The sequence below is a fragment of the Pollicipes pollicipes genome, unplaced genomic scaffold (genome assembly GCF_011947565.3).
Source record: "Pollicipes pollicipes isolate AB1234 unplaced genomic scaffold, Ppol_2.1 Scaffold_5724;HRSCAF=6776_pilon_pilon_pilon, whole genome shotgun sequence".
NCBI lineage: Eukaryota > Metazoa > Arthropoda > Thecostraca > Pollicipedomorpha > Pollicipedidae > Pollicipes > Pollicipes pollicipes.
In genome coordinates this window covers 30,062,358-30,076,333 of record NW_023596746.1, presented here as the reverse complement: position 1 = coordinate 30,076,333, position 13,976 = coordinate 30,062,358, and the positions used below count along the sequence as shown (strand labels likewise).

General features: G+C 52.6%; 1 protein-coding gene across 1 annotated transcript; it reads right to left on the bottom strand.

Moving 5' to 3' along the window:
* Window positions 1–546: 546 nt before the first annotated feature.
* Window positions 547–10,524, bottom strand: LOC119102918 (uncharacterized). Its single transcript, XM_037226367.1, has 10 exons — window positions 10,434–10,524; window positions 9,900–10,118; window positions 7,895–8,047; window positions 7,218–7,353; window positions 6,753–6,880; window positions 6,032–6,160; window positions 2,814–2,978; window positions 2,513–2,620; window positions 1,668–1,781; window positions 547–1,270 (listed from the first exon to the last, which is right to left on the bottom strand). Exons 1-10 carry the CDS (start codon window positions 10,522–10,524, stop codon window positions 1,149–1,151), a joined length of 1,365 nt encoding a protein of 454 aa, XP_037082262.1. The 3' UTR covers window positions 547–1,148.
* Window positions 10,525–13,976: the final 3,452 nt, after the last annotated feature.

The window sequence follows — 13,976 nt, the reverse complement described above, 5'->3', positions numbered from 1 at the left end:
CCTCTCGTCCGATCGCATTGTCCACGGCGCCGCAAAAAACACGCACCGCCCGGTCAACGGCCTGAAAAACTGCCGGGTCATCATGAGTTTCGGTCGCTACAGGGAAGAGCGTCCGGACGGCCGAGAGGCAGCTGCCAGGCAGAGCGCGGAGGACCGTGCGTGGAGAGAGGGGAGATGTTATGGAGAACATCAGCGTCGACGGAGAGAGCTTCTGGTGTCCACGGCGGCGGAACGGCGCGGTTTGGGTGCCTCAGCGGTGTCGGCAGGGATGGGGGCGAGACCACACGACGACGCCTGTGACGTGGGTTTTGGTGGGTAGAGGAGAGGGGAAAGAGAGAGAGAGAGAGAGAGAGAGGCAGGGCGAGGGAGGGAGATGGAGAAGAAAGATGGAGAACAAGAGGAAGAAAGGTGGAGGTGGGAGGAAGGTGTGGAGAGGCCGGGGGAACACGGCAAAGAGAGACGGCGTGTTTTGTTTCAATGTCCCGTACCAACGTGCCAAAACATAAACGCGAAATGATTACCTTTATTACACTCAGTGTCATGCACTCTCCATTTTTCGTATTTTGTTAGGCAAAAGAACCAGCAATCTCCTAAAAGATACACTAACACACGTCCTATAAATCATAACGCTCCATGATGTTAAAAGCAGCATGCAATGCAATCATCGTGGGAGCCAAATTCAATAAATACGTGAAAATCATGTCAATGAGCATCCATCCCTTTCATGCGATTTCAAAAGAAACAGTCCATTTATGCTCGTACACGCAGGTTTTCTCTTTGTACGTTATGGAAAATCTGGCTCACCTGCAATCCTCCATGGGAACGTGTCAACGGCAACAATCCATGGACTGTTTTAAATATCACGGATTAAAGTGTTTCCATTCTTTTCTCACAAAACCTCTTAAATAACTTGCAGGGTGCAAACACCCACCGCTCACACACACGTAGCCTTTCACATTTTCCCGTGCTTGAAAGCAAACACAATACCCAAAACAAGTGAGTCAGGCAGCTCGTTTGACATTGTTCTGCAGAGCGTCCTGACGCCCGGCGGAGACCGCGCCCGCGCCGTGTGTCGTCCCGACGCCCTGGTCAGCCGGTCAGTGCGGAGCCGCTGAAGCAGTGCGTCGGCGAGGCGCCCCTCCGGCCCTTCACGAAGTGCAGGGCTGCTGCACGTAGTCGAGGCAGAAGCCGCGGTTGTCAGATTCAGCCGGCGAGCTGTCCGCCTCCTGCGAGTCCGTGTGGTAGTACAGCCGGAACGGCTTGGTGAAGCCTGCAGCGCACCGTGCGGAGCTATTACGGAGCGGCAGACGCACGCGCGCGTGCGCCTGTACGGCCAGCAGGCTTGAAGTGACGAATGCACCCCCAGCGCTTCAATACCCTGCTCTGAGGGTGGCCGCGCGGCAGCGAGCATCTCAAATTTTAATGCAACGATCCAATGCCGGTTACTTTCTTAGGCAGAATGAAGCCAATTTAAAAAAAAACACTAACACGCAAACAGTTCAACGCACCAACCTAAAACATAAGAGAACATTCACGGGAGTCTAACCGCGCGGAACAGCGCCACAGTACCACGCGCCACGACGCTGCACTTGACCGCGCCCGGAGCCGCGGTGGCTCGACGGCGGACACCCACAGCGGACGCCCGCCCGCACCCGCCGTCCACGTACTGTAGGCGGCGGCCGAGGTGGTGGAGCCGGACACCGTGTTGAACACGTCGCCGCAGAGCCGGTCCACGCACACGTTGCCGTCGCTCATCGTCGTCAGCGGCGTGTTCACGTTGTCTGTGGGTCACGGACAGGTCACGGCCGTGCTCGAGCAGAGCGCTGGGCGAGACTGGACGGAGCACGGCCAGGGGTCGGCGGTGGCCGCCGCAGGCTCGTGGAGGCGGATCAGGCGGACTTCGGTGTCGTGACGGCGGAATGGGTTCAGAGTGATATTAGCCATGAATTCCTGCCCTCCTCAGAGCGTTGGTGCTTTCTGTTCTTCTTAAGACCGGACAGTGGGTGCTAAATGTCATCTCACAGTATGCCAAGCATCCCGCATCATAATAAGCGATCACTGCTTAGCGGATATGCGTCTAGATATCAGACGAATTGCTGCCCGGTCATGCACCAACGCTTAGCTTTCACGTAAATGAAATGGCTCCATTGTCAGCTGGTGGTGCAGGGGATGATGTACTTACCGGTGGCAGAGGGGATAATTTTGCACTAACCGGCAGCGCAGGGGGTGATGCTGTACTAACCAGTGGCGCAGGGGATGATGCTGTAGTAACCGGTGGCGCGGGGGATGATGCTGTACTAACCGGTGGCACAGGGGATGATTTTTCACTAACCGGTGGCAGAGGGGATGATGCTGTACTAACCAGTGGCGCAGGGGATGGTGCTGTACTAACCGGTGGCAGAGGGGATGATGTTGTACTAACCGGTGGCACAGGGGATGATTTTGCACTAACCGGTGGCAGAGGGGATGATGCTGTACTAACCAGTGGCGCAGGGGATGATGCTGTACTAACCAGTGGCGCAGGGGATGATGAGCCAGTCGGTGCTGCAGCTGCTGCCGGTGACGGCGTTCACCGCTGTCGTGCTGCCCCCCAGCGAGAAGGACGCAGTGTTCCCATTGGCTGTGGGACGTCAGCGGTTCCGGCTTCAACAGTTGCAGTACGCACAGGATGAGCTCACACTGATCGCCATCGATTTGCGAGCTCTATCCGCCTTCAACTGATATTGAGAGGAGCCTGGACGGCGCGCATATGAATACGAATGGTGGCGGATCGGTGGCAAGACGATCGCTTGGATGTGTAAACCGGAACTCACCAGCGTCGGTACAGGGCTGGTACTGGATGCCGCAGAAGTTACGCTCCATGCGCACGCAGATGGCGTAGTCCTGGTTGGAGAGCTGGTTGCCATTGGTAAAGTCGAAGTTGAATGACTGTATCTTTCCTGATACGCCCGTGTGGTACTGCAAACAGCTGGGCTCGGCTGAAATCAAAAGAAGTAGCCGTGGAAATTGCGGCACGTAATATATGAATGGCAATCTAAATGGTCGCATGCTCTTTGAGGGTAATACTTCACCTTATTATGGTACTCGACAGAGAGATGAAGAGTGGAAATGAGGTTTAGTGAGAGAGGGAGAGAAGGAGAATGGATCTGTATGTATATACAATGAAACTAATACATTTCCGGAATATGGATGCACTATGGTTTATTTAGCATAGGGCTTATTTTGAGCACGGTGTGATCACCCATGGTTACACTCAAGGGCAGGGTATCTTTTAGAGAAGTGCTCGTGAAAAAATCTGTAATTGAAGGCGCTATACGCCAATGGCATGGCATTTGTTATAAATATGACGTGTTTGACATGCGTCATTCATGGAGCCAAGGAGATCACTATGCTCACGTCAGTAGAACTCAGATTTTATGTTCAATGCCTAGGGCAAGGTCTACAATCATGCAAGTCTGGTCTGGTCTAATAGTAAAATTGCATTTGCATGCCCTTCGCCGCCGGGAAAAATTGAAACACTGCTAATTACTCCCGTGCCCCGTGTAATCCCGTGTTTCGTCACATTTTCAATTTCATAAAATGCATTAAGTTTGAACCTTTCCGTTGGGCATTGGTAACTGTACACAGCGTGCTGTAGCCTGCTGGGATTGGCGCTTATTTGCTCTCCCCATCCATCGTTCACAATGAGAACTGCATTCAGGTCGGACATCGTTCAAAAAGAATATTACCGGTCACATGCGATGTGAGTTAGAAACGCAAGCAGCAAAAGACTCTATCGTCAAAATTGTTTTGGTCGATTTTTCTGTTCAGATGTATGCAGTGACCAAGCTTCGGACTTTGTAACCGGATTTAGTACCGTCAAAAGACATACTCGCAATTAACAAACGATATGCTCGCAACAAATGAATTCTTTGTATTGACAAATAATGAAATTATCATGTGCACCAACACCTGCATTTGCGTGCATGGATTTCTTGGAGTGCCTACTAACTAAGTAGCTAACCACGTCCCTCGCTAAGTGACAACTTTTTATCGAGGCACCCAAATCGCTGCGTAGGACTTCTTCGTTCTTCCTGTCGTGGCACGTGACCCGCCAGCACACGCGTGGCGGAACCAAACGTGACCGTCATCATGGCGGGGTGAGCGACTCCTGAATACCCAGCTCGAACCCTGCGTCGGCACGCCTCGTGCACACGCGCGTGCCTCGTGGCCGGCTGCAAGAGTTCCAAACCACCGTGACCAGTCCAAAATCCACTACACGCCGAGTGTGGCGGCGGTTGTGATGGGCGCCCGCTAACGCGTCAGGCTCCTGCGAGGTGTTGTGTTTGCAGAACTCTCCAAACCTGAGGCCTGGCAACGCTCCTTTAGGGAACGCTGCCTGAGAATGCATTAAATGGTCAGCATTCCCGGCAGCTGCTGGTAGAAGACTGAAACATGGTTTGTGAACGCAGAACGATATTGGGTCATTTTTACTCTGCCCACATGTGCGTTGACGACTTCAAGACTTTTGATTAACACGTCAAAAAAGTACAAAACTCTTAACGTCCAGGAACATATATGTATTATTACCATTCAAACTGTTAAGCAGTGAAATACAATCGTCGGTGGAAGACCCCTTGAGGTGTCATTCAGGATGACACTTCTGCCTCAAAAGCATCCGGAGTTCAACTCTGTGACACCGCGGTTTTGTTGTAGAGCCTTTTGTTTGCAAATGCCTCGGTTTTCTCACAGCCAGTTCGGTTGGGTAAAGCTCTGGAACATGATATGGCCCAGCAACTGGAGGTTTTGGTAAAATTGATGATCCAATCGTTTGTGCTGACTCATCGTGAGGCCTGAGGATCCAGTAACGCTTGGGCAGGCATGCGAGGAGCCACAGAACGCCGGCGTGATTGCTAACCTGATTCATAGCCGGTCGCGCACCTATCGACACAGGGGGGGGGGGAGGGAGGGGGGGGGGGAGAGCAAACTATTGTCGGGCAAAGCTTTGAGCGATTCATCCGATAATCCTACGTCCGGGTCCATGGTCGACCAGTTTGTCATGCACGGTCGGGTGACGGGACGTCATGACCTTCGTGGCCTATTTTTGATAACTACAGACGTAGCTGCACTGGAGCAAACGAGACAGCCTCTGACCCTGGCTGTGACAAACCATCCGCCCAGCTCGGCTCGTCGGCCGCTCGGTTCTAGAGCCTGAGATGCTCTGCGGGAGCACGCCGTGGCCGTCAGCCGTTGGCTGATGACGGCCGCCGGCGCGGGTGGTCGCCCGAGCGCCCGCACAGACCTCGCAGGCGGGTCCCGGTGCGGGGTACGACACAGAGGCAGTGACAGTCGGCGTTGACCACACAATGCTGCCCACCGCTCACCGCTCTCCTGAAATCCATAGTTTTGAAGTGCCCGTTGGTGGCCGGAAGGGGCCAATTTGACGTGACCTCCCCCCCCCCCCGTCTCTCCGGGGCAAGCTGCATGCGTTAGTTAAGAACGGACTGTTACGTGGCCCTGGCGGAAGCCACGCCCGAGTGCTCGCACACACCTGGAGACCGGCATCCTTGTGTTACCCCATCATTGGTTGCAGTGCGCGCAAAGAATGTAACAATCACATTTATAGATATAGCGCTCGAACATGCATAACTAGAAGAATGTGCACGCCTACGTAATAACCCCCAACGGCGCACATCAACTGTATGGGATTGCGCATGAAGTCAATATTGAATGGCGGTCCCCAAGCAACTAAAACATCCGGATTAACTATAATCACCTTCCCGTGGCCAAACAATGGTAGGTGGCTGGACTCCGGCATGATGTACACCGCGATATGGTGACAATTTTACACCAAAAACGCCTTTTGTGTTCCGGAAAATCGGAACTTTCCTTCTTATTTGATGTAAATCATTTAGACTGACCTGCTGTAGAAGATCATTGGTTGTGCTATAAAATCCAAACCAGATATCTTTGGATTACCTAGACATTAGTCCACCCATGCCCCCTCCCCCCCCCCCCCGACTTTTGGGCTTTTCAGTCCACCGCGGCTCACCTGTGTACAGCTCGTTGCAGTGTATCTGCGAGACGCGGATTTTCCACGTGCGGGCGAACGAGGTGCCCGATGTGACGATGGACAGGGTGATGGGTGAATCGGTGCCCTGCACGCCTGCGTCGATGTACACTGTAACACGCACCTCCGAGTTAGTGCCGGCCGCCCCAGGCTCCTCTGCCGAACCAGCGCGCGCAGGCGTTAACGATGTACACTGTAACACGCATCTCCGATTTAGTGCCGGCTGCCCCAGGCTCCTCTGTCGAGCCAACGCGCGTAGGCGTTAGCGATGCGTGCGAGGCTACGGCGAAGCGCCGATCGCTCGCATGTATCGGTATGCGAATGCGTTTACCCACTTATGCTTGGTTGCGGCGCCTTCGTCACGGATGTCAGTGATTTAGACAGCAACAATGGTACTCAGACTCGCTCTGCGTCCACCCCTTTCTGTGCATTCGGAAGGAAAAAAGATTATTAGTGCGTTCGAAATGTTCTTGAATGTCACAGGAATGTTTAGCGTGCAAAACCAATTTTAAACGTGCGTGTGTCCTTACGTTTCCATCCTTGTTAAAATACGCATGCCCTGTATGTTATATCAACAACCATCTTAAAAGCACATTTTGCTGCATGCTTTGGGAGCAGCTTAATGCTGATTTAGCTACATGATGGGAACAACAAGCAAAGTGATAATTTAGATAACTGTGTCATACAGACTAACCATACTTACTGTGATTTCCAGTGTTGGTTCCACAAAGTGAAGGGACTGGAGCAGCGGCATCCACCACGAACTGGTCATTGAGGCACAAATTGTTGCTCGTCTCTGGTTGCGCTATGGTGAATATGTCAAAATCCAATCTGAAAAATGTTTCATAAGATTTTCTAACGTAATTAACGGCACTTGTAAAAGGAATGCATGACTTCGCACAGGACACTCGCTGCTTGCTTAGGTGGCGTCCTACGATCGTCATTCCAAAACCTGAAAAATTGATTTAATACTGATCGAACACGCCATTAAATTTACATTTCTGCAAGAACTTATCAACCACAAAACCCTCATCCGGTCACCACTAGGTAGACAACCACTGGATCCACAACCCCGCAGCGCATACGCTCCTTACAAGCCTCCGCAGTCGCTGCAGACTCCATCTGGGAACAGAAGACTAGCCTCACCTGAGCAGAAGACCGGCCTCACCTGAGCTGACAGATGTTGGAGCTGGCCTTGGTGATCTGCAGCTGGCACGAGCCCGTTCCATCGTACGACGCCGGGTAGTTAGTGTTGACGAAATAGGTGTTGTTGACGTTGGTCGTCTCACCACAAGATTTCATTACTGGTGACGCAAGTGTCAGCGCAGGGTCAAATCGACGCGCCAGCCGATGCCAACGGACCGTGAGTAAATCAAGGCTCACAAACGCCACTGATCCCACATGTCACGCATCACCGGTGATGTGAAATTGGCGCCGCATTCTTCAAATGTCATGGCATCGTTCGGTGATCTGCATATCGCACGACAACGTTCTTAGCATCATTCAACCTTTGTTTTTTAGTGACCGTTTTTCAATATGGTTCAGCAACAAAGCAAAATATTTCGCATTAGTACCGGAATTATTAATGACAGATCGCATAGCAGATCCTGTGAAGAAAACAGCGCGGTCCGAACACTCGCTGCTCCCTCGTGCAATCTGCTCCTCCAGTCTATCAGTACGCACTCACATGATCTTTCTAATGACTAAACTCATCCACACTGTACACCAGGTCACGACTGACAGACCGCACTCGAGACGCAGTCGCGGCGTAGACATGCGGACCGGCAGTGTGTTTGCCAGGCGTGTGCCGCGTGCTTACTGCACGCGGACTGAGTGTGAACTCACTGACGCAGCAGACGCCGTACCCTTCGGCGCAGCTGCCTTCATCAACTCCCCCGAGGCTGGAGCACTGGGCGGCCGTGTAGCACGTGCCGTTGGAGCCAGACGTTCCGTTGCACACGAAGTTGGTGAACCGGACCAGAGTCAGCAGAGACAGAACTGAAGCGGGTCAGATGTCAGCAAGGAAAGAACTCCAGCCGACCAGAGTTAGCAGGGACAGAACTGCAGCGGGTCAGAGGTCAGCAGGGAAAGAACTCCAGCCGGCCATACCTAGCAGGGACAGAACTGAAGCGGGCCAGAGTCGGCAGGGACAGCGATAGGGCGGATCAGAATCAGCAGGGACATAATCGAAGTGAGTCAGAGTCAGAAGGGACAGAGCTACAGCCGGCCAGAGTCAGCAGAGGAAGAGCTGAAGCGGGCCGGGCGCCGCTGGGTGACTAAAGTGGGCCGGTTCAGCGGTCAGACCGTGTCAAGAGGCTGTATTCCGATGGCTGAAGCGTGGGATAGAAATGACACAGCTGGGCCGAACTCCGACACTGTACCAATTACTTCTGCGCCCGTGACTGGCAATATAACGTTTTGACAAGGGCAGATACACAGCCTCTCATAAAGCCTTTCCCCGGGCTTAAAAAAGAGTAAGTGCCTCGTTACCAGGACATTGAGCACGTAGTCCTCGGGGGATGAGTCTCCCACGTTACCAAGGTATGGCGCGTGCTGAGAAGTACGCGATCCAGGTGTTGACCATTACATATTCGTGGATAACACGTAAAAAGATATGAAAATCATGTGCGGATGATGCTATTTTACGACACGTAAGAAAATATGCGTGACTGTTGCGCGCGCATTTTTGTTTTCAGTGATTTTTTTAAGTCGCGCTTTCCCCGCATTGTGAAATCCTGCTTACGCCCCTGAGTGTGTTGGTTATTATCAAATGTGATGACAACATTCATGTCTGCGTGTATCCACTATGACGTTATCAATTTTAGGTAGTAATGCTATAACATCAACCATAATTAGCTAGCTTCTAGAGCGTCGTTATGAAAAACACTAGCACGGTAGTTTCAACCCTAAACTATTTAACAAGCTAATACTTACTGCCATGGCCTAACTGTAACAGCCAGCCCCAAGCACGAATATAACATGCATAGTTCCTAAATCGCACCGCGTAGGTATCTGAGCAGGAACCATTAGTTTGGCTCGCAATTTTGATGCTGAAGTCATTGATGCCCAATACAAGTCGGGTAAACAGGTCGCTCTTATGTCACTAAGTCGTTGTGGGAGAGTGCTAATAGCGCGAAGTGACTTGCAGCAGTTTGAGCCACGTACGAACTTGACGCCAACACAACTCTGTTTCAGAATTTACAAGCAATCGCTTGAACGCTTCCAGCACGATTCATTTAATAATTTTCAGCAGACGCTGGTTGCGCAACCGACACCTTGTACCGTAATGTACCAGTGCATGCGAGTCAGCTGAAACACTGAGAGTCGTTCAACAGACGCATCACACAACGCAACTCCGTCAAAAGCAGGCTCCTGCCGGCAACCACCTCTTTGTCCTGTCTGCTCCCGATGTACTGAGATGAGTTACTGAGTCAAGGTTCTGATGGGGCGGAGTTAGCAGACACCGCTCATATGTCATGTCCGGAAACAGTCGATCTTGATCTCCACGGGTGGGAGTCATCACGCTCCGCTTGGCGCGCGGGAGGACCGGCCTGGCGCGTCTCCCGGATACAGTGCCAGGTGCGGGCATGCTGACCTTGCCCGTTCATCCATCACCCGAACAGACGCGCCCCGGCCGGACACTCCAGCGTATACCGCCAGTCATGATCAATTGAAGGCAACTAACTACCGACGTCTTCCCTCCATGACGCGCTTTTTCGCGTCATTGCCCGCGATGGTCTTTTTGTGAGGTCCTGGAGGAGGGTCGCGATCGTAACTGCCCGCTTTTTGAGGCCAAAAATCTGACCTGATAACCTTGACTTTTCACGAGGTGAGGTTGCTGCTGACTCACATTTCCCCTGGCGTGTTACAGTACGGTCCTCCCGCAGCTCCTCGCTGAGTTCGGCGGCTCCGGGACGGTCGGCGTCGGGCGACGGGAAGCGCCCGTCAAGCAGGGGGGCCTCCGCCGACGGCCGGCGTCTCGGCGCGTCGGCGCCGGCGTTCGGACGCGTTCGGGCCTGCTCGCGGCGCCGGTGGGGGTCGGCAGGTCGCCGACGGGCGTCCGCCGCGGCTACCGGTCGCCGGAGTGGCGAGCGTCGGCCGTCCGGCCGGTCGGGCGGCGGGCTGGTGGTCTCCACCGCCGGCTCGGCTGGGTTGTAGGTGGTCGGCGCGCGCGTCACCGGCGTCGGCTCGATGGCCGGCCGCCGCTGCCAGCGCCGGGCCTCGTAGCGCGAGGCGTAGCGGCTCGGCTCGGCCGGCCGCCGCCGGTCGAGCTGCTCCGGCCGGCGGCGGCTCGCCTCCCGCCCGTCGCCGCCGTCGACCGACGGCCACGACCGTGCTGCGCTCCGCCAGGTGTCCCGCTCTCTGTTGATGAGCCGGCGCCCACCGGCGCCGTACCCCGCTGCTGGCGCCCGCTCGTACGTCAGCGCGACGGGCGCCAGCGCCACCAGCAGCAGCAGACACGGGACCGACCACATGGCGGTGTGGCGCAGGAGGGTCCTGGGGCTCGGCGAGCGGTGCCGGTACTGCTACCGAGGCTCGGCGCACTGCACTGACAGGGAGACAGCGGCGCCTCGCGCGACACCGGCCAGTGGACGATGTGGTGTTTAGTTGGGGCAGCCGCACTGACCCCGATGACCGCAGGGGGAACGCTCGCCACTGAGGGGACACGGCTTCGACGCTTGCTTTCCACGCCACCGAGTGGTTGGCTGCAGCCGGTAGATGCGGTCAGCCAAGACCATAAGAAAGCTGCTGTCGCTTCAGTAGATACACGCCATGACAGGGTGGTGGTCCCTTCAGCGATGGAAGTGGGTGAGAAGCAACGTCTTGGCATCGCTGTAGACAAGTTCACCATCCTATCGCGTTCCTATCCAGCTTATATGTGGTTAGTTCGTGTTGGAGGAAGCATCGCGTTCCATCGTTTAAACTTGCGCCTAAACTTTGCAGCCGCACAATGAAGCTGTTCAAGCATGTAGCGAAATCGTCATGCTGTTCGAGTTCCACGCTCCAAGGCAATGGGAAGTGTGAAGAACCTGTACGGGGTTTCACTTTCCGCCCAGCGCAATGACAGCTGGTCGTTCGCTTACACGGGTCGGTTTCATTTGGATCCTTGAAGATCAAATATTTCGGATCATTTCCTGTGTTTACAGTCATTAAGGTGCCCTGTGCGGCACGGGACAAACGAGGCGGTAACAGACGTGGCAGTTATTAATTGTCGTGTAGATGATGTCAAAACTAACGTATTGGTGCCAGCCATTTTTGGCAGCCCAGGCCAGTGGATCTGACAATTTTGTTGGGAAGTCTGCCTTTTATGAAAGCTCAACAGGTGGAGGTTCACTGTTATGGCACTCACGTGCTACTTCACAAGCAACGATGCTTGGAAATCGATTAAGTATGGACGGGCCAGCCTTAAAACTTCCCGCCGATGAAACTGTGGAGAGTTTTGCATCTTGAGCGGTTGTAACCAAAGTAGTGCACAAGTGGCAACTATTTCGGGTCAATATGTTCACAATGAACAGTGGCACGCGCCCGTGCAGGCTCGCGGACCAATCTCCAGAGGTTCTGGCCACAGCGTCTTGCAAGTGATATACCCCGCCTAAACCAAGCAAAAAGTGACATTGGAGTCTTTCCCGTCGCCCGCTGGCTTCCGTTTCGATCGGAGAGCCCTGAGATCCGCCAGCGAGTTGCAACCTATACCTTGCGCTCAAGAGCGCGCAAGCTATCGTCTGACTAGCGATGACGCAACGAACAGCAATTTTGCCAATGCAGATGTCCGGTTTCTCTTTTGTTGGAGTACGTTAGTTGTCTGTCGTCGCACCTTTAGGTTATCGATGTCCGGACCCAGTTTCGATCCGTGTCCTTCAGCTTCTTCGCAGTTTGAGAATATTGCGCTTTTATCTTAGCTGGTGCGACAGCTTGCATACAAATAATTACCAATTTACGGACCAAACTTTTTAACTGCGGCGCTTCGTGTTATGTGAAATGCGATTATGCTATGAGCTTCACATGAAAGCATAATAATTAGTAGCTTTTGTGTAAAAATCTGATTTTCTGCTACGAAAAGCTAACTCCCGTTAAGTCTTCAGAACAAGGACCGCGATCGGTTTTTTTCTCCCGGACCGTGCAATCTGATGACCAGTGAAAGTACCAAAAAATGACAAAAAGGTGAGACAAAAATTATGGCACACGCCAACAACCAATCCAACCACACTATAGCTGGTTTACCACGATAAAAGTTTAGCAAAGAAGCAGGGACGACAGTGGCCAGTGGAGCAGTTGGACAAAATCGCGTGTTTTGATTTAAAATGGCGATGTCCCAATGCGACCCCGTAGTTACAGTCTGGCTAATCCGCTGGCAGCGACTCAAAATTTATGGATTCCGACGGAAGAGAAATCAAGCAATCAAAAGTTTGGGTCAACGTCTGCAGACGGTCACGCGACTTCGTGTGACAACCATGGATTCACCGATTTGGAGGCGTTGATTAAGATTAGTGTCATCTTGCGGCAATCAAAGGTGACGAAGACTTGACGCCAACTGCACGTCTCGCTTACCACTCGCTGATGAACACCAAAGCCGTACGTCGTATGTGTGTGTCAGGTCGTATGTGTCTATGTGTCTGTGTGTGTGTCATAGTATGTGTGTGTCAGATCGTATGTGTCTATGTGTCTGTGTGTGTGTCATAGTATGTGTGTGTCGTATGCACATCGTCGTGTGCGTCAGATATTGACTATGTTTCGTTTGCCGACGCCGACCTCAAATACAAGCTATTGCGGCTTAAGCAGACAAATCTGGCCATGAAATTACACAAGCATGTGGACGTGTTTATTGTAACCAATGTATTTTCCAAACACATGCGTTGTACGGTGGTTTGGTCGTAGCAGCTAAAATTGTGATCACTCCAAAATTCCTGTGCGATGATAATTTCCTCAAATTTGGGGGACTCGCAGCTATTTTTGGTAGTTTATTTCCGACCCACGTCCATGAACCGTACGTCCATTGAGCCGATGTCAAATTCTCAGAAAGCTCGTGATGTAATCACCCTCTAACCTCCCTAGTTCCCTCGCCCCTGTACAAATTTGTCGGTCTCGTCCAATGGGGGATACCAAATCTGACTCGACTACCAGACTATCCGGTCATTTTTAAGCAATTCTATCCGTTGAAGATAAACTTTCCCAAGAATCTGGGGAAGACAGTTGGCCTTCTCATCATCCGTTCAGGAAGCTTCCCTGAATGCCGATGTGTTGTTTGCGATCGATGGCAAATACATGTTGGGTTAGTCACCGCGGGGATACCCAGCATTTTTTTTTTTACTTCTTTGCTGTCGCCTGCACTTCGACGCTTCGTTAAAGTTATTGAGCTTAACTGTGGACTCAGTTGAAAAATACTGGTTTGGCATGCTTATCAAAACCAATCAAGCTTGTCTCCGCCATGGTATTCGGTTGATGGCTCCTTCAACCAACAAGTCTAAAGATTAAATTTGATTAAGCTTTTGCAAATCGCCGCTCATCGATGGTTGTGGAAAGGTCTGAAAGGTGCCTTTCCAATGCGAGGGCTTCGCAACGGATTGGCCATACCTACTGTTATCTATTGTCGAGGGCGTGTGGTTTCGTTGCTCCATCTAATATTTCGCCCTCATTTCGTCCCGGCTTACATCGTACTGCTTGTCTCACACATCTAAAGTATATTAGATGGTTAACACTACATGCGTCATCATCACGTGTTTCTGTTCAACTATGCGGCGCTCACTTCATTTCGACGGAAGCGCGGTGCCTTCGGAATCCCGGCTGCTTCACTGCATGTGGCATGTAATGCGTCCGACTATATCGCCCCGCAAGCCAAGTGTGAGCATTGTTCCCGCGCCTCGTAATAGCAGCCTGCTTCCCGACCAACCCGTCTTCCTCACTTCAAAGCTGTCCCACCAAAACACAA

What these genes read in the sequence shown, in the direction of transcription:
- LOC119102918 (XM_037226367.1), bottom strand. Translation starts at nt 10,524, where the DNA reads ATGTGGTCGGTCCCGTGTCTGCTGCTGCTGGTGGCGCTGGCGCCCGTC. An exon ending in CCAGCCCTGTACCGACGCTG is followed by an intron (nt 2,621 to 2,813) that starts GTGAGTTCCGGT and finishes GACGTCCCACAG; the next exon opens with CCAATGGGAACACTGCGTCC. An exon ending in CATCATCCCCTGCGCCACTG is followed by an intron (nt 1,782 to 2,512) that starts GTTAGTACAGCA and finishes CGTGACCCACAG; the next exon opens with ACAACGTGAACACGCCGCTG.